The sequence below is a fragment of the Pristis pectinata genome, chromosome 2 (genome assembly GCF_009764475.1).
Source record: "Pristis pectinata isolate sPriPec2 chromosome 2, sPriPec2.1.pri, whole genome shotgun sequence".
Taxonomy (NCBI): Eukaryota; Metazoa; Chordata; class Chondrichthyes; order Rhinopristiformes; family Pristidae; genus Pristis; species Pristis pectinata.
Genome location: NC_067406.1, coordinates 3,066,367 through 3,086,608, shown reverse-complemented (window position 1 = coordinate 3,086,608; position 20,242 = coordinate 3,066,367). Strand labels below are relative to the sequence as shown.

General features: G+C 43.2%; 1 protein-coding gene across 2 annotated transcripts in view; it reads left to right on the top strand.

The window, feature by feature from the left end:
• LOC127582954 (sideroflexin-5-like) overlaps positions 1-20,242 on the top strand; it is a 236,129-nt gene that overhangs the window by 77,453 nt on the left and 138,434 nt on the right. For both annotated transcript variants that reach the window (XM_052038623.1, XM_052038615.1), the window contains exons 6-9: positions 2,633-2,658; positions 4,055-4,108; positions 9,217-9,273; positions 11,212-11,277. In XM_052038623.1, coding sequence (XP_051894583.1) covers positions 2,633-2,658; positions 4,055-4,108; positions 9,217-9,273; positions 11,212-11,277 — 203 coding nt within the window. The remainder of the gene's footprint in view (positions 1-2,632; positions 2,659-4,054; positions 4,109-9,216; positions 9,274-11,211; positions 11,278-20,242) is intronic.

Here is a 20,242-nt window from a genome sequence, read left to right as displayed (position 1 = left end):
ATTTCATCATCAACATGTGCCTTCATTGAGAGGTGGATCCCAAGATATGAGAAGTGTCATAGAGTCAGCCAGCATGGAAACAGGTCTTCATGCCGACCAAGATTCCCATACAAGCTAGTCTCATATGCCCATGGTTGGCCCATATCCCTCTAAACCTTTCCTGGTGGTCCATATTTTCCAGTGTATAGTCCTCGGGCTTTGTCATTGAGGGCAATGTTGTGTAACGGGCACATTGACAGAGGACCTTTGTTTTGTAGATGTTAAGTATAAGGCCCATCCTATGCTCCAGTGAATGAGTTGATGATGACCTGGAGCTCAGCCTCCAAACATGCAGAGCTTCCATGCCTGTAGAATGACTCCACTCCATCAGTAAAATTAAAATGAGGTGCAGCATTGGCAAGGAAAAATTGAAAGTATTGTGGCAGTGAGACAGCCTTCCTCAGCACCAGTCTGCACTGAGATTGTCTGTGTTGTGGACCCATTGATTAACACCACAGCATGCACGCAATCACGAGGCAGGTTTAGGATGGAGACTAATTTGAATTGGATGCTCCACAGTTCCCTCTTTCTCTTGGTTGTTGCAAAGTGAATGCCATGTCCATTGCGCTGTAGATGGATGGAATCCATAATGTGATTCAGGAAACATTTCTTCAGCTACTGGGAGGAGATGATTGAGCAGCATCCATGAGATAACTTTCCCTGAGACAGACAACAAGAAAACAACTGGGATTTGTTTCCTTTCTTGAAGATAGTAGCATCTAAGGTCCTCTGGGATGTCTTTCCTGATGTGGGAAATGAGGCTAAAAGTTCCAAAATTCTGAAGTTTCCCTGCCAAGTTTAGGATTTCAGTGGAAAACCCATCTACTTCCGACGCCTTGCTGTCTTTCAGTTCACTTATGGCCATTATGACTTCTTCTTGTTCTGGGGTGCTGAGACTGGACCAGATAGTTTGCTGTGGGATAATGCAGCATCAAGAACAGAGCCACGATTGAAGAGTTCTTCAAAATGTTCCTTACAATGGGTGCTTACTGCCTCTCTATCCCTAATAAGCTCTCCTCCATTCTTGGTTCTCAGCAGAATGGGCCCTTGGGTGTTTGGGTTATAGATGGTCTTGACAGTACTGAGGAATCCATGCACGTCATAGTTATTGATGAGCTGCTGAACTTCTCTTTCCACCTTTCATCTTTTGGTTATGTCATGGGTTTCTTGTAGAACTGTTTCTTTTTCCTCTAGGCATATTGGAATTTTCAATCCAGGAACCCTTGAATTTGTGGTTAATTAGCCCCTGGATCTCCTGGACATTCTCATCAAGCTAGTCCTGGTGTTTTCTGGTAGAGAAGCCATGAGACTTTTTGCAGCTGCTAATTATGGGCAGTCTATTCACTATGAACTCTCTGTGGCTCCTATTGTTTGCGGTCCATGGATTATTTGTAAGGTGCTGTCTGAGAAGAGCTTTATTTGCAGGATCCTTGAAACCTTCAACATTGATTGTCATACAACATCTTATTGTCACTGTTGTTTCAGCACCAGGCTGATAGAGGTAACAAGATTGCTAAGGCAATGGTCAGTCCAACAGGTGTCATAGTGCAGGTGATGCGGACATCGCTATGGACTCTCAAAGAAGCCAGGTGCCTGGAACGGGCGGCCGAAGGGAGTGGTGGAAGCAGCTATGATGGTGGCATTTTGGAGGCTGTCAGACAGACTCATGAATATGCAGGGAATGGAGGGATATGGGTCATTTGCAGGGAGAAGGGAATTAGTTTTAGTTCGGCATCATGTTTGGCACAGACATCGTGGGCCAAAGGGCCTGTTCCTGTAATGTACTGTTCTATGTTCTTTATGCAGTATCGAGCCTGGAGTAATAGACTAATCAGAGTGTTCAGAGGAGGCCTGGGACCACAAGCTTCGCCTTGCACAGCCCCAAACAGGGGGAGGTACATGAGGAATCCTTGCCTTAGGTAGTGCAGTTCCAAGTGGGAGAAACATCACTCAGCTAGCCACAGGAGCGGTCAGGTGGTCGGCTGAGGCATTTCTGGAGGTTTTGATCAGTTTGGGCACCATTAAACTGCCAACTGAAAACTTGTCTGCAGGTGTGACAAACCGTGGATCCCAACTTCATCCCAAGGATTCTCTCAGGACTGGAGCACGAGGGATGATTTGAGAATTGATTTAGGGAGGAGGGAAGGTTCAGAGGAAAGAGAAAGGGAGAGGTGCCCTGAGCAGCAAAGGAAGAAGGGGTTGAGTGGTAGAATATGAGAGAGCAGTGCAGATGCATATGGAGCATAGAACAGTACAGCACAGGAACAGGCCCTTCAGCCCACACTGTCCGTGCTGACCACGTGAGTAAATGTTGACGGAAGAACAACTGAGGGAGGTGTGTGTGGGGGGGGGGGGGGGGGGGGGGGGACACTGACGGAGAGGAGATTTGGAGATGGGGAGTACTGGTGGCTGGCTCAGGTCGACCACTCATGTTACAGGGAGAACAGTTTCGTACATCGTAACCCCAAAATCCTGGTTTACTTCAAAAGGTCAGAGGAGAATTGAAACTGTCTAAAGTGGGGATGTAGGGGAAAGTAAATGTAGGATGTGGTCATGATGATGAAAGTTATTTCAAGGCCTATCTTTCTTACAGGTTATATTCCCTTTGGCACCCCAGTTGTAAGTATCTATGGACACGTATCCCAATTAAATCCATTGATGTAATTGTCATGTCAGTGACATTGCAGCCTCCTCCGTCAGCGCCAGTACATGCCACATAAAAGCTGCTTTGGGAGGTGCAAAATGCAGGACATTATGTGAACCCTCATACTGGAGACGTGTGAAAGGTGAGCACTGCAGAGACATTGTCTGCTTCACTGATCCTCAGGACTAATTGTTCTTTGAACTTGCTTGCACATTTATGCAAGGACAAACCTTGGCTTCTTCTTTCCACTGCAAGACATCTCCTTAAAGTTCTTTCCCCTCCACCTTCCGCTCTTGCCTCCAGATACAAAGCACTATTTGAATTTTTAATCACTTAGATGAACAGTACTTGTTCCACAACCTCTGCTGTGTCTCCTCCTATTCTCGACATTTGCCCTCCTCTCCAACCCTCCTCCAGTTCCTCTTTCTTTTCTCCGTGCACCTTCTCCAAGTTTACCTCTTTCATGAGAGCCCACCCCAAGCTTGAGATGGGTGACCGATCTCAAGCTAGCAGACCTCTTTGGCAGGCTGACATTTTAGGTGGCTTGTTCTTGTCGGCTACTGTCCCCTTATCACCTTTCCTCTTCAATTCACTCTCGCCTTTCCCTACAGGTCCATTACTTCCTCACGGCTCTTCCCCCTGTACATTTCTTTGTTTCTGTTGCCTTCTTTAACTGTGATCCAACTCTTGAACTCTCCATTTGGTACCTACCTTTTCCACAGCTTCCCTGGCAGAGCCACAGATCACATGGAGTGAACCTGCTCATATTGTCTCCTGCTCCTCCTCAATTTCTCTGCAACTTATGGTGTGCTCAGCCTTATTCCTCCACTGTCCACGTGATGGATTTGCCCAGCTTGGTTTAATTTATTTGTTTATAGGATGTGGGCATCACTGGTTAGGACAATGTTTATTGCCCGTGCCTCATAACCCCTGAATTGAGCATCTTGCCTTTGCCATTTGACGGCAGTTAAGAGTAAGTCACATTGCTATAGGTCTTGTCTCGTATTGTCCAAACTGGGTAAGGTGTCAGATCTCCTTTCTTGATGTTAGTTAGTGAACTGGATGAGTTTTTAATGACAGGAAGCCAGTGTTGAAAGTTTGCAGAGTTGGCAGAGTGAGGAAGTTCTGGGGAGGAGTGTTGCCATGGAGAGATTCAACCATGAGACATGATGGAGTGGAAAGCAGTGAGGAGGAATGAACTAAAGACAAAAGACTGGTCTTCGTACGTGAACTCCATCTCGTGTCTCAAATATCTCCAGATGTTATGAAAGCAGTGAACAAGTTGTTTACTAGCCAGATGCTAACCCCTGATGTGTTGCTTTGTTCTCTGAGTGCAGATCAGAGTCTAATTGATAGCTGTGCTCTCTGTAGGTGATTGGCCTGCTACTTCCCCAGCAAACACTGGCAACTACAGTTTTCTGGCAGGTAAGAATTGCGGTCTCAGCACTGGGATACAGCCTGGAGTAAACAAATGTGCCTGGAGTATCCTCTTCACAGGGTACAAAGAACCAGCCGATCAGTCTCTCATATCTAAATCTTCAACCATTCTGCCATTATCTTTCTGTTGGCTCTCTAGACCCTTGGTTCACCAGCACCCCCCCCCCCCCACCCTGTTTTTTCTCCCTCTAAGGTCAGCACTCTATTGCTAAAGTCTACAGGGCAATGAGGTAATGTTTCTGTGCCTCTCTGGAGTGTTGAAACCATGAGCCACAAGCCCTACTCCTACAATTGAGTCCTATTTGCACAAATAATTCCTGATCATCATTTTGCCCTGGTGCAGTTTTGTTGCTCTAAAGATTTAAGTTCATGTTTATTGTCATGGGCACACATACCCATGTATAAATGCCATGAAAATTAGCTTTCTGCAGCAGCAGCACAGTACATTACAAACCTGACAAACATAATTTATATATAGCTTACACGACAAGATGTTCTATAGCAGTATGAATTATTGGGTGCTTGAGTAATTAATCAAAACTCCAAGGTCTATTAGTGTTTGCATCTGTAGCTGTTTTTAATTGGGAATGACCCTTACACATCATCTGTGGAGCTTGAACTGGGAACCAGAGGAGGCCACTCAGTGGATCCATTGGGTTCTGCCATGCAATTAGATCATGGCTGATCTGGACATTAACAACAGTTACCTGCCTTGGTTCCTAACACTTAGCACTCTTGTCTGACCTTCTGGCCTGCTCTATCAATTCTTTCCAATGCTCCAGATCCCACCATCTGCAGTCTCTTGTCTCCAGTTTTTCCAATGATACCAGTCCTCCTTATCCTTCTCCAGTGTCTTCTGCAATCCACCCAACAATAAAAAAAAGTGGGGGGCAAACATACTGAACTTAATTTTAGTTTAGAGCCCAAAACAATGGGGAAAATGCACTAGATCTAATAACAAGTATAAATGCATCAGCTATCTCATCTTCACACCAGTTCTGCCTGTTAGACCTTGACCTTCATATGTCTCCCTCAGAAGGAACCCTCAGAAAAGGTTCAGTAGGATGATCTTAGAAATGGAAGAATTGTCTTATGAAGAAAGGTTAAACAGGTTGGGTCAATACTCACTGGAGTTTAGCAGAATAAGAGGTGTTCGTATTGAAACGTAGGATTCTTAGGGGACTGGATGGGATAAATGCTGGAAAGATGTTTCATGGGTGAGTGTAGGACCAGAGGACAGTCTCAGAATAAAGGGTGTCCATTTAAGACATAAAGGGGTGGCCATTTAAGAGATTCAGGGAGGATTGCTTCTCTAAAGAAAGTCTTTGGAATTCCTTGTTTAAAGGCTGAATCCTTGAATATATGGACAGCTGATATTTTTAGTCAGTAGTGAGATAGAGTGGGAAAGTGGACTTGAGGAAATTTGGATTAACCATGGTCTTATTGAATGGTAGAGCAGGCCTGAGAGGCTTGGTGGCTGACTCTGCCTATTTCTTATGGTCTTAAAACTGCAATGTACCACCTGTTCAATATTGCTGAATGTCCACGGTGTTTTAAAAGCACCACATAAAAGTGACATCAGTGACATCTACTGGTACACAGCAATTACTGAAAGAGTTGGAAGTTGTTTATATTATGTTCTGAATGGCTTTTACTTCTCCTACAGTCCTATTACTATACACTTCAATTGTCATAACTTCTCCCTGAGGTGCAGCATTTTGTTGCGTGCTTGCTGGGCTGCATATGATTGGGTGGGGAAATGAAGAAGGTGCCAGAGGTTGACTTTTCCCCTCTGTCGAGTAATAAAGAGCACAACTGAAATACATTGGAGTGGGTGTTAACCTACATCTTACCCTGCCAATCATCATACACAACTCATCCTTCCACTTTGCCTTTATATAGGTCACTGATAATGGAAAGGATGTGTTAAAAATGTTTTGTATGGAAGTTAGTCTGCTATTCAACATACTTTATCAGTTTAACTCCAATAAAGGACCTGACTGGCTCAGTTGCAATTTAAGATTATAATGAGTCTAACAGAAATTTTGTAAATAGATAGAAGAGATTTTAAAGCAGCACATGACAACATAGGCCTAGAAATTATATTTAAGCATTTCAGTTCCGGGTTTCCTCCTGTACTTCCCTCAAAATCTTCGGCTGCATCCCATCAGCAGCTATGAAGAGAGATTGGATAGACTCTATGGGTAAGTGACTTAACCACTTTTTCAACCAGAATTTCTACCATCTCCATGCTATCAGTTATTTAGTCTCTCTGCTATCTCTTCTTTCACTATTAATTTGGAAACATGAAGATAATTGCACAATACTCGGTTACATCAACACTGCCCTCAGTATCCATTTGCAAGTTCCCAGTTTTTGTCCTTCATAGGCCTCACTCTCCATGTAGTACCCTTTTACTGTAGAACACTTCTGAAGTCCTATTTTCTCATATGCATTCTTTGACTTTCTTATTTTAATTTTCAATTCCCCTCTAGTTCTTCTGTAATTGGTGATTCTCACTGTTGTTTACAACTTGTCTTATGCAGCCTTTTTTTTAATCTTACTCTGTATCTTTTTCTTCCAGGAAGTTATGGGTGTGTTGATTCTTCCTTTGCTCATCCTGGGAATATGCTTCAACTGTATCTAAACCATCTCTTCCTTAAAGGCAGCCCATTGTCCTGCTACTGTCAACTTTTGGTTCCAATTTACCTGCACTAGATCCACTCTCATCCCATTATAACTGGCCTTCCTCCAATTAATTATTCTTACATTGGATTACTTCTTTTCTGTAGCTAACCTAAACCTTATGATCACCATTTCCATGTTCCCCTGTTGAAACTTAGTGCACTTAACCTTATCTCATTCCCCAGAACCAAATCCGGCAACGCCTCCTTCCTCGTGGGACCAGAAATATACTACTCTAGAAACTTATGTTGGACACATTTAGAACCCATTCTGCCCTTAACACTATTAATATCCAAGTTTATTGATACAGTATAATTAAAGTCTCCATTGTAACTGCCCTATACTTGTTGCACATCTTTGTAATCACCCTGCATATTTGCTCTGTATCTCACACACTCGTACGTGAGCTGTAGAATACATTAGACTATATAGAATGTGTAGAACCATTTGATTCTTGAACCAACTAGCACAACCCAAATCACTACAGTTTAGCAACACTATGACACTCTGATTACTTTGCACTAAAATGGACTTCATTTTTTTATTTGTTCTGATTGTGTTTTCTTGTAAAAATTATGTATAACATGTTTAATGTATGTTTTTCTTGTGAATGCTACTTATCTGATGCTCTGTGCCTGTGATGCTGCTGCAAGTAAGTTTTTCATTGCACCTGTGCACACATGTGCATGTGACAATAACTTTGACTTTGAATACACCCAGCCGTGCAATATTCCCTCTGCTGTTTCTTATTTCCAACCAAGCATATTCTATCTTTGACCCCTCTGGGTTACATCCCATCTTTTCATCACTGTAATAATCTCCTTAATCAATTCGGTTACCCCTCTTTTCATCCCTATTGTGTTTTCATTGCTCTACTCCCTGAAGTGCTGTGCTAGGGCCATGGCATAGGTGTGATGTTATACTGATGCACAAACATCAGTTCATGTAGAGGTGACGCTGTCAGGAAATGCCAAGTCGGATTTCAAGAGTGTTGATAAACAACTTCGAGATGGTAATTATCAGGTTTCACTTTTGCGGGTGGAGTTGGGGGAAAGTTAGACTTTCTCTTGCATAGCACTGAAAAAAATAACCTTAATGCTATAGAACCATAGAACAATACAGCACAATACAGGCCCTTCGGCCCACCATATTGTGCCGCCCTTCAAACCACACCTAAGACGATCTAACCCCTTCCTCCCACATATAGCCCTATTTTAAATTCCTCCACATGCTTATCTAACAATCTCTTGAATTTGACCAATGTACCTGCCTCCACCACCACCCCAGGCAGCGCGTTCCATGCCCCAACCACTCTCTGGGTGAAGAACCTCCCTCTGATATCTCCCTTGAACTTCCCACCCATTACCTTAAAGCCATGCTGTAGATTTAAGATCATGAGTAAAAGATATCCAAGAGCTACTGGAAGCCAGTAAACCTTGAGCAGTGAGGACGCATGTCTATAAACATCTAATCATTGACTGTGTTGAAGGTGAGTATTTAAGGTGAAAACATTGAAGGAGTTGGTGGGACTGTTTCATTTATTAAACAGGATCTTTTAATGCTGTGCATTAGATGAAGAGATAAGGTACAGATTTGAGTTGTGAGAGTGAACAGAGGTTGGCAATGCAAAGGTCACAATAAACCTCAGCTGCTAAATATTCATGAGGAAACCAAGATGGAATGTATCCAAGAATACCAAATAAAATAAACTACAGGGAGAGGCTGACCCACAGCTGAAAGTTTCCACTTCATAAGGAACTTAGTAACAGACGATTGAAAATACTTGAGATTCCAATGGTCAGATTGAGAAGAGATCAAAGCAATGATAAGACTATTAGCTCGACATGTACAGAAGGAAAAACATTGGAGTCCATTAGAAAGGAAGCAATTAAACACTATGGGCAATAAATCCAAGACAAAGTGGCTTATGAAATGCAAGTCACGTCTAACTAATTTGTTGGAATGTTTGGAGGATATAACCTATTTGGGAGATGTGATCCGTTTTCCTTGTCCTTACATTTGGCTTACCACCCCACCACCACCCCCCCCACTCCCCCCCCCCCTCCACCGCCAACCCACACCCTCAACCAAAGTTCAGACTCTTGTTGGGTTGCAGTTCCATGGTGGCTTGGAGGCCACATATTATGTTACTTGGCACTTCAAGCTAGTGGGTTTCCCATCACGGGCATCAACACAGCTTCACCTAATGCTGTGCGTAATATGAAGTGTGGGAGATAATTGGATAAGAATCAAGAAAGGGAAACCAGGTTGTGATTTTCCCTCTTTCTTTGATCAGGTATGCTGACACCATTTATTGTGTGGTTTAATATGAACTAATAGCAGGGGTTATGTTGTTCATCTCCTTGATCTAGAGTTTGAATGAACTGATGATTTGTTTTGCTTCCTTGCAGTGGTTGAACCAGAGCCACAATGCCTGTGTGAATTATGCAAACAGAAATGCAACAAAGGTGAGAAGGGTCTGCTCCCATTGATTTCTTTCTCCAACATCTTCCATGTATGCCGAGCATCATGAGAACCCTTGTATATCAAAGGGTGAGGCTATTTCCTGTCACTGTAGACTCTAGCACCAGAACTTGTGGTCTCAGGATAAGTGATTCAACATTTACAACTGAAGCAAGAAGAAATTCTGTTTGGAGTTTGCATGTTCTCTCTGTGATGGTGCAAGTTTCCTGCAGGTGCCCCAGTTTCCTCCCACATCCCAAAGACCTGCGGGTTGGTAGGTTAATTGACCATTGTAAATTGTCCCAGATGTGCAGGGGAGTGGAGCTGATGAAAATATGGAGATAATATGAAGGACTAATGTAGGACTAATGTGAACAGGTGGTTGATGGTCGGTGCGGACTCAGTGGGCTGAAGGACCAGTTTCCGTGCTGTATGATTTTAAATGTCTTCATTCTAAAACTGTAATATTTTGGAATTCTCGATACCAGAGAGCTGTAGAGTTATGAAGTTTACTTAACATGAAGAAAGATTGGGTGGGAAAGTGGAATTGATGTGCAAGATTATTGAATGGCTTGAAGAGCAGACACGTATATGCCACTTGTTCCCATTGAGAAGCAGAGGACCAATTCTTGGCTGTGGTAGTATGCACCCACTAAGTGCTCAATAAATTGTGTAATGTACATGGGTAGAGGGTTAGGTCTAGTGCTGGATAACACCAAGATTAGAAAGAAAAAGATGAGTACAAACAGAAAGTGCTAGAAATCCACCACAGGTCAGGCAGCCTTCTGTGGGTAGAGAAACAGAGAATGTTTCAGGTTGATGACCCTTTGTCAGAAATGAAGATGATTCTTAAAGTCAGAAAATGGATAAGAAAGGTAAGCCTACGTGGGGTATTTAGGGGAAGTTACTATATCGACAATGTTTTTACTTTGAGGAAGAGTGTAGAGGAAGGTTTATTTTATTCTTTCAAGGTATGTCTAGATGTGCAAGGGAAATCCTGGAATAGGCCACCAAGTATGGAATTAAGCTTAATTGTTGAGCAATGTGTTGTATTCCTTTGGTCATTGGGATTTTTTACTGCTTGCAAAGGGGGGAAGTACATTCTTGGAGACAACCTAGAGGGAGCCATGAGCTTTTCCTTTGAAATCAGAGAATGTGGCCAAGGATATAAGTAGTAATAGTAGTTGTGCCTCCAAGGACAAAGGTTAGGAGTTATTCACAGAACTTGGGAAACACAAGATAGAGAGCTGACCTTGTAGGGTTTAGAACAGATAGATTGATGCTCAGTTTCAGGTAGCAGAATGCTGTTCCTCAAGGATATCTAGAGCATCATTTCCAAAATGGGGCAGTTACTGAGGACAGTGGCAGAAAACCAACTGCTGTTGGCTTTGATCAGCCATCTAAGTAGAAGGGGTTGAAGGTGGTATTTACTCTGGTTTGTGCGGTTCAGCTCTGCACCACGTGTTATTTCTGCTAGCTGAACTATCAATGGGAAAGTCATGTGAAATGCACAGTTGGTTCAGTTTATAGTGAGTTCAACTCTGAATCAGAAGGGTGTGAAAATTAAACATCCTCCCCAGGTTGGCCAGTGCAGGATTAAGAAAACATTACAGTCAGAGACAAGAAGTTAAATAAACTCTTCTTTTAGGGTTCTTGCTGTGCATAAATCATCTGCCACTTTGACTACAATGTACAAATATTTATTCTGACAAAGGATCTTTGATTGGAAACATTAACTCTATTTATGCAGATACTGTTTGACCTGCTGTGTCTTTTAGCATTTTCCATTTTTATTACAGTTTAGAGTCAATTACCATATCTTAATATAAATGTTTTGTTTCTCCCTCTCCCACTTCCTCTCTCTCTCTCACTCTCTATCTCTCTCTATCTCTCTCTCTCACTCTCTTATACATACTCTCCCTCACTCTCGCTAAACTCAACAGCCAACTCCTGTGTCGAAGTTCATCCTGGGTTACTGTGGAGCAGTCATCAGCGCAGTCTCAATAGCAGTGAGTACTTTTGACATTCTCTGCATACCCGCGGTAACCATTCCGATTTCTACAGACTTGGGGCCTGGCAGTTAATAGACCAATTATTTGATGATTGCAGGTCACGCAATAAAATAAACACTAATGTTGCAATAATGTTAGGGGATTTGATAGATTAACTAAAGATGAACTGCTTCCAGTGGTAGGAGACTCAGTAACCAGGGGACACCAGATTAAGATAATTGCCATAAGAACCAGAGGAAATCTTTTTACAATGCAACAAGCCATTAAGATTCAGTATGCACTGCTTGGTGTACTCTCAACATTTTGTTAGTTTAGCAATGAAGCAGACGAGAGTTTCAAGTAGTATCACTCTAATGGGAAAATAAGCTCAGAGACAGGTCAGTAGACGAATAGCAGCTGATATTCAAGAGCTGGTCCACACACTCAGCAAGAGTTCATCCCAATTAGAAAGACATTGTGATTCTTCAAGGGGATAGAGATAGATTGAGTGATTGGGTAAACCTGGCAAATGGGGTTTAATGTGGGGAAGTGTGAGGTCATGTACTTCGGTAAGGGGAATCAAAAGATGAATTATTATCTAAAGAGAGAGAGACTGGCAATGAGTAAAGTTCAGAAGGATCTACATCTTTTATTGCATGAATCACAAACAGTTAGTAGGCTAGTCCAACAAGTAGTTAAGTAGGCAAATGAGATATTGGGTTTATTGCAAAGGGGATGGATTTTAAGAATAGCGAGGTTTTGTTACTGTTGTTTTGGGTGTTGGAGGCCACACCTGGAATACTGTGCACAGTTTTGGTCCCTTACCTAAAAAAGGAGATGGTAGCATTGGAAGCAGCCCAGAGAAGATTCACCAGGCTAATTCCTAGGATGAGAAGGTTGTCCTGTCATGAGATGCTAGCCAGTTTGGCTCTGTATTCCTTGGGATTTAGAAGAATGAAGGGTGACCTTATTCAAACATACAAAATCCTAAGGGGGCTTGACAGGGTAGTTGTTGGGATGTTTTCACTTGTGGGAGAGTCTTAAGCACAAGATAAGGGCCTAGTCATTTAAAACTGAGGTGCAGAGAAATTTCTTCTCTCAGAGAGTAATGAATCTTTGGAATGCTGTGCCCATGAGGGTGGTGGAGGCTAGATCGTTAGCTATACTTAAGGTGGAGATAGATAAATATTTTAAAATAATTGAAAGATTGAGGGTTATAGGGAATTAAGACCATAAGACATAGGAGCAGAATTAGGCCATTCAGCTCATCCAGTTTGCTCTGCCATTCAATCATGGCTGATTTAATTTTCCCTCTCAACCCTGTTCTCCTGCCTTCTCCCCGTAATCAAGGACCTACCAACCTCTTGCTTTAAATATACCCGTCTGTGGCAATGAATTCCACAGATTTACCACCCTCTGGCTGAAGAAATTCCTCCTCATCTCTGTTCTAAAGGGACGTCCTTTTATTCTGAGGCTGTGCCCTCTGGTCCTAGATTCTCCCACTACTGGAAACATCCTCTCCACGTCCACTCTATCCAGGCCTTTCAAGCCTGAATTGGCACAGAAGAGTAGTTGAGGTCAGCATAGATTAGCCGTGATCATATTGAAGGTCAGGGCAGGCTTGGCGTCCTGATAGCCTCTTCCTGTTCCAATCTTCTTGTGTTCTAAACCTAGAATCATAGAATTATACAGTTCAGAAATGGACCCTTGGTCAGCTTGGAGGAGTTGAGCTAAAGGTCCTGTTTCTGTGCTGTATAAATCCATGACTCTTAATGCCTCGGCCTATGAAGGCAAGCATACTAAATGCTTTCTTCACTACCCTACCCACTTATGACACTACTTTCAGGGAGCTATGGACTTTCACCCCAAGACCTCTCTGTACATCAACACGCCCAAGGTCCCTGCTATACATCCTACCAGAATTTGACTTCCCATAGTCCACATGAATACAGCCAAAGCTCCACTCTATCTCGGAAATTGGTTTGGAGTTTGTCGCGAAATGAGTTTGCATGTCGAATATATTGCGAGAGAAAGAGAGATGTGAATGGTATTACACAATACTTAGACTCCAACATTCTTCATCCTGGATGGTGTTGAGCTGCTTGATGGTTCCTGGAGAACTCATCTAGACAAGTGGAACGTTTTCCATCTAATTCCTGACGTGCTGTATCGGTGATGGAAAGCCTTTGCAACACCAAGATGGAAAGGCATTCACAGTAAGATAGATGAGTTGACAGCACAAACAGAAGTAAACGAGTTTGGTCCAATAGCCATTACAGGGACGTTGTGCTGTTTTGGTCCTCTCACACATAGGCGTAGGCTGCTTCATTTGCAATGGAGTTGCAAATGTAATTCATCAGCAAACATCCCCAATGGGAGGAAGGTCATTGATGAAGTGGGACCTAGGACACTGCCCTGAGGAACTCCTTCACTCATGTTCTGGGACTGGGATGATTGACCTCAAACAACAACCATTTTCCTTAGTGCGCAATTTGACACCAATCACTAGGATTTGGAGCAAAGAAAAACAAAGTGCAATGTGCTTAATGGGTCAGGCAGTGTCTGTGGAGGGATGCAGTCGACTTTTTGGGTCAAGACCGTCATCTGGACGAGGTGCTTTGATGTTACACTCTGTCAAATGTCACTTGTTAGAACATTGAGCACAGAACAGCACAGCACAGGAACAGGCCTTTCAGCCCACAATGTTGTGCTGAACTAAATAAATTAGTAATCAAAACCCCAACTAAACTAATTCCTTCTGCCTACACCATATCCATATCCCTCCATTTCCTGCACATTCATGTGCCTACCTAAGAGCCTCTTGAATGCCTCTATTGTATCTGCCTCCACCCCCACCCCTGGCAGTTACTACTCTCTGAGCTTGGCTCCATACATCTTCTTGGAACTTGCTCCCTCTTACCTTAAGTTCATGCCCTCTGGTATTAGACATTTCAACCCAGGGAAAAAGATATCGGCTGTCTACTCTCTCTATCTATGCCCCTCAGGATCTTATAAACTTCTATCAGGTCTCCCCTCAGCCTCTGCCGTTCCAGAGAAAACAACCCAAGATTGTCCAGTCTTATTCCTTCATCAATCGGGGAATTGAATTTAGGAGCCGAGAGGTAATGTTGCAGCTATATATGTCCCTGGTCAGACTCCACTTGGAGTATTGTGCTCAGTTCTAGTCGCCTCACTACAGGAAAGATGTGGAAGCCATAGAGAGGGTGCAGAGGAGATTTACAAGGATGCTGCCTGGAATGTGGAGCATGCCTTATGAAAGCAGGTTGAGGGAACTCGGCCTTTTCTCCTTGGAGAGACGGAGGATGAGGGGGGACCTGATAGAGGTGTATAAGGTGAAGAGAGGTATTAATCGGGTAGATAGTCAGAGACTTTTCCCCAGGGCTGAAATGGTGGCCACAAGAGGACATAGGTTTAAGGTGCTGGGGAGTAGACATAGAGGAGATGTCAGAGGTAAGTTTTTTTGGTGAGGGCGTGGAATGGGCTGCTGGCAACGGTGGTGGAGGCAGATACGATAGGGTCTTTCAAGAGACTGTTAGATAGGTACATGGAGCTGAGTAAAATAGGGGGTTATGGGTAAGCCTAGTAATTTCTAGGGTAGGGACATGTTCAGCACAGCTTTGTGGGCTGAAGGGCCTGAATTGTGCTGTAGTTTTTCTATGTTTCTATGTTATAGCACATGCCCTCTAATCCAGGCAGCATCCAGAATCAATCCAGAACATAGAACAGTACAGCACAAGAACGGGCCCTTCAGCCAACAATGTTGTGCCGAACTAATTAAACTAGCAATTAAAAGGCTACTGAACTAATCCCTGCCTCCACAACGTCCATATCCCTCCATTCCCTGTATACTGTATTCATGTTCCTATCTAAGAGACTCTTAAACACCTCTATCCTTCTTGCTGGAAAGGGCAATCATTCTCACATCACGTAGTCATAGATTAATCCAGCATAGAAACAGGCCCTTCGGCCCAACTCGTCCACTTCTAGAATTCCACTCGTTAGTCCACGTTTAGATCAAGGCTGTGATGAAGCTTAGAGCCAACTAGTCCTGATGAAACCCGAATTGGGCAACCCTGAACAAGTTATTGCTGAATAAGTGCTGCTTGATTGCACAGTTGACAATACTTTCCATTGTTTTGATAATGATTGAGAGTAGAATGATTGGACAATAATTAGCCTGATTGAATTTGTCCCACATTTTTGTTAACACAGCTGAGCAATGTTCCACTTTGTCAGGTAGATGCCAGTGTTGTAACTGTATTGGTAGAGCTTGTCCAGAAGCACAACAAGTTCTGGAGCACAAATTTTCAGCCAGGATGTTGTCTGGTTCTGTAAACGTTGCTTATTCAATGCTCTTGGCATATTCTTGAGTGGAGTTAATCAAATTTGTTGAAGTCCAGCATCTGCTGTAGTGAGGATCTCAGGAACTTCTGGCTGAATGTATCTAAATATGTGCTCAGCGTCACCATCATTGTGAATGGGGGTGTTCTTAGAGTTTATAAGTAGTATATATCTCTAAAGCAAAATAAACCCAAAAGAAGTGGAGACACAAGAGACACAGATGCTGGAATCTGGAGCAATACACAAAGTGCTGGAGGAATTCAGCAGGTCAGGCAGCATCTGTGAAGGGAAATGGACAGTCAACGTTTCAGGTCGAAACCCTTCCATTTGGACTGCGGTTTGTTTTTTTGCTCCAGAAAAATGCTGATAATATCTTTCAGTCCAGATGAAGGATCTCGACCCGAAACGTTGCCTATCCATTTCCCTCCAGCATTTTGTGTGTTGCTCCAAAAGAAGTGGTCAACCTTGGCTAAGTGTGTAGATCATAGGGAATGGTTTATAGCGTTGCCAATAGAGCAGGAACCCTGCAGATTGGGACATTTTCAAGAACTCAGCAAAGGAAGATCAAAGCTTTGATAAGGAAAAGGAACACAGAATACAGAAGTAGCCTAACAAGTAACCTGAAAACAGATTTTAAGAGTTTGTATAAAAAGGAAAAAGATGAGCAAAAGTTAACATAGGTGCTTTAAAACCTGAGACAAGAGAAATTATACTGGGGATTCGGAAAATAGTAGAGCAATTAAATAAATATTTTATCTCTAGAAGATTTCAAAAACTTTATGAAATAGTGCAGGACTACTGGTCAAAAGTAAATGAAGAACTCAAAGAAATTAGCATTGGTTAAAAAAAAGTTAACACTGGAGGTCCCCAAGACCTGATGCCCTGCATCCCAGGGTTTTGAGGGAGGTGGAGAAACAAAGGACTGCAGATGCTGGGATCTGGATGAAAAACACGATGATGCTGGAGGAACTCAGCAGGCCAGGCAGCATCTGTGGAGAAAAGCAGGAACCCTGTGGATTGGGACATTTTCAAGAACTCAGCAAAGGAAGATCAAAGCATTGATAAAGAAAAGGAATGCAGAATACCCTGTTGGATTCAACTGTTTTAAGTAGTTTTTTTTAATATGTATAGTGTTTAATACACCTCAAGTGGCTGCACAAGGAATGGCCGCTTACTAGTTTAATGGTTCATCCATCAGGTGAATATGTGGTTTTTTCATTGGTTGGTTTGGCCACAAGCATCTAATAGGTTTCCTGATTGGACTGTTGTTAGCTAAGGAGTACCTCGTATCTCAGGTATAAAAGATGTCGTCTTTTATTAATCTCTCCCTTGCTCTCCTCCCATCCACCACACCCCCCCCACCCCACCCCTGGCCCTAGCTCATCTTTAGTTCCTTTTGTCTCGGTTCATCTCCTAATAGTAAAGCTAGTGCCATGTGCTCTGTGACTTTTTCTTTGTTTTAAACTTTTCCAATAAAACTTTGTGAAGCACCAAGTTGTTTTCAACTCATTCCTGGACTCCTGAAAGAACCTGTGGATTCAAAAATAACCGGATCCGACAAGCCTAAGGAGAAACATGAAAACAGTTTGTACTTTTCTCCATGGATGCTGCCTGGCCTGCTGAGTTCCTCCAGCATCATCGTGTTTTTCATTTTGAAGAGGTGAAAGTGTTTGCAATTCAGAGTGCCCTGGGTTGTCCTTGTACACAAAATAATGAAAGTTGACAAGCAATTAGGAAGATAACCAATAAGCTAGGCTTTATTGCAAGCAGATTTGAGTACACAAATAGGGATGTCATGCTCCAATAAACAGGGCTGTGTTGAGACTCTTTCTGGAATGTTGTGTACAGGTCTGACCTCACTTCCTAAAGAAGGATGTGGTTGAGACAGAGGGAGTGCAGCCAAGGTTCAGCAGATTAGTTTCTATGATGGCAGCAACACACAAAAAATGCTGCAGGTCAGGCAGCACCTATGGAGGGAAATGAACAGTTGATGTTTCGGGCCGAGACCCTTCATCGAGACTGGAAAGGAAGAGGGCAGAAGCTGGAATAAAAGGGTGGGGGGAGGGGGAGGACCACGAGCTGGTGGGTGAGAGGTGAATCCAGGTGAGGGGGGAAGATAGGTAGGTAGGGGAGTTGGGGGGAAGTGGGAATGATGTGAGAAGCTGGGAGGTGATCAGTGGAAGAGGCAAAGGACTGAAGAAGATGGAATCTGATAGGAGAGGTCAGTGAACCGTGGAATAAAGGACGTGAGGAACCAGAGGGAGGAAGGTGTGGGTGATGGGCAAGTCGTGAGGGTGGGAGAGGGGAAAGAGTTGGGGTTATGGGGCTAGGGGGATAAGGGAAAACAAAGGAGGGGGGGAATAGTGGGGAGTGCTTACCGGAAGTTAGAGAAATTGATGGTGATGCTGTCAGGTTGGATGCTACCAAGAAGGAATAAGAGGTGTTGTTCCTCTAATCTGCGTCTAGCTTCAACTTGGTAGTAGAGGAGGCCGTAGACATGGCAGGTTTGGTGTATGAGGAGCAATTACGCAGCTTGGACCTGTACTCTCAAGAGTTAAGAAGATTGAGATGGGATCTTATTGAAATGTACAAGATTCTTATGGGACTTAACAGCCCAGCTACAGAATTCCTCTGGATGGGGTGTCTCGGACCAGGGGTCACAAATTAAGGGGTCAGTCATTCACTACTGAGATTAGAAGAAAAGCCTTCATCCAGAGGGAATTAACTTTTGAATTCTCTACCCAAGAGGAGTATGAAGGCTCAGTCACTGAGAGTGTACAAAACAGAGAACAACAGAATATTAGGTATTAAGGAATCAAGGGATATGGTGTTACAGGAAAGTGATGCTGAGGTAGCAGATCAGCTGTAACCTCATCAAATGGGGAGCAGTAATGAGGGACCAAATGGCCTACTCCTGATACTTCTGGTGTTCTTCTGTTCTAACAATATGATTGTTCTTTTTATTGCTGTTGCAGTAGTTTACCATGCACACCTGCTACCACATTTGTTGCATTAGAACCTTGTCCACCCTTGAGAGCTATAGTAAAACTGATAATCTGCTTTCCATTGTTCAGAAGCTTTGATAAGATAAGATAAGATATCTTTATTAGTCACAGGTATATCGAAACACACAGTGAAATGCACCTTTGCATAGAGTGTTCTGGGGGCAGCCCGCATATGTCGCCATGCTTCCCGCACCAACATAGCGTGCCCACAGCTTCCTAACCTGTACGTCTTACATCTGCCTTATTCTCCTGTTAAACTCACCAGGGCCCTTTTACCACACTCCCTTTAAACTCAGTGGGACCCCATTCCCCATCAGTTTTCTACGCTCCCTCTGAATTTACTAGGTTCACTGAAAACTTTATTGTACTACTTTTAAAAGATTTATTTATTATGCTACTGAAAAACATCAGAGTCAATGAGCAATACAACACAGAAACAGGCTCTTCAGCCCAATATCCCTGCTGCCCAAGTTAACCAATCAACCTCATCCCATTTTCCTGTGCTTGGCCCATGTCCCTCTGAAGCTCTTCTATCCATATATTTGTCCAAGTGTATTTTAAATGTCTTAATTGTTCTGCCACTTCCTCTGGCAGTTCATTCCATATACCCACCACCCTCTGTGTGGAAAATGTTGCCTCTCAGCTTCCTTTTAAATCTTTCCCCTTAGATCTCTGGCCTCTAGTTTTGGACTCCCCTACCCTGGGGAAAAGACTGTGATTATTCCCCTTATCTATGCCCCACATGATTTCATAAACCTCTATAATGTCACCCCTTAGCCTCCATTGCTCCAGGAAAAACAGTCCCAGCTAATCCAGCCTCTCCTTATATCTCAAGCCCTCCAGTCCTGGTAACATCCTTGTAAATCTTTTTTACATCCTTTCCAGTTTAATGACATCCTACTAAGAAAAACATCTAAGGAACATTTAATAATATGCAAAAAAACGTGAATTAAAAGTGGATTGAATAGGAGTAAATCCAGTAGGCACAGAAACAGACCGTTTGGTCCACCACATCCACACCAGCCAGTGGACATCCATCTGTACCAATCCCATCATCAAGCACTTGCTGCTTGACCTTGGGTTTTGAAGAATGAGGGTTGAATTTATTCACATCATCGACTCTCGCTTAGACCATCCAAAAGCACCTCATTAGCAAGATACAGCGGAACTCTAGCAACCCAGCACCCCTCAGTACTTTAGTGGTGCCAGATTGGCAGATTTTCCAGACTATTCCAGCACTTGAATTGCCTAGACATTGAAGTGCCAGAAGCAGAAATTCAACAGGTCAAGCAGCATTTTTGCACAGGTAGAAAATTTGATCTGACTCACCTTTCAGGAGACAGAGTCAGAATTATACAGCACGGAAACAGGCCCTTTGGCCCAACTGGTCCATGCCGACCCAGATACCCCATCCAAGCTAGTCCCATTTGGCAGCGTTCGGTCCATAACCTTCTGAACCTTTCCAATCCATGTACTTGTCCAAATGCCTTTTAAAAGTTGTTGTTGTACCTGCCTCAACCACTTCCTCTGGTAGCTCGTTCCACATAGATACCACCCTTTATGTAAAAAAAGTTGACCCTCAAGTTCCTATTAAATCTTTCTCCTCTCACCTTAAA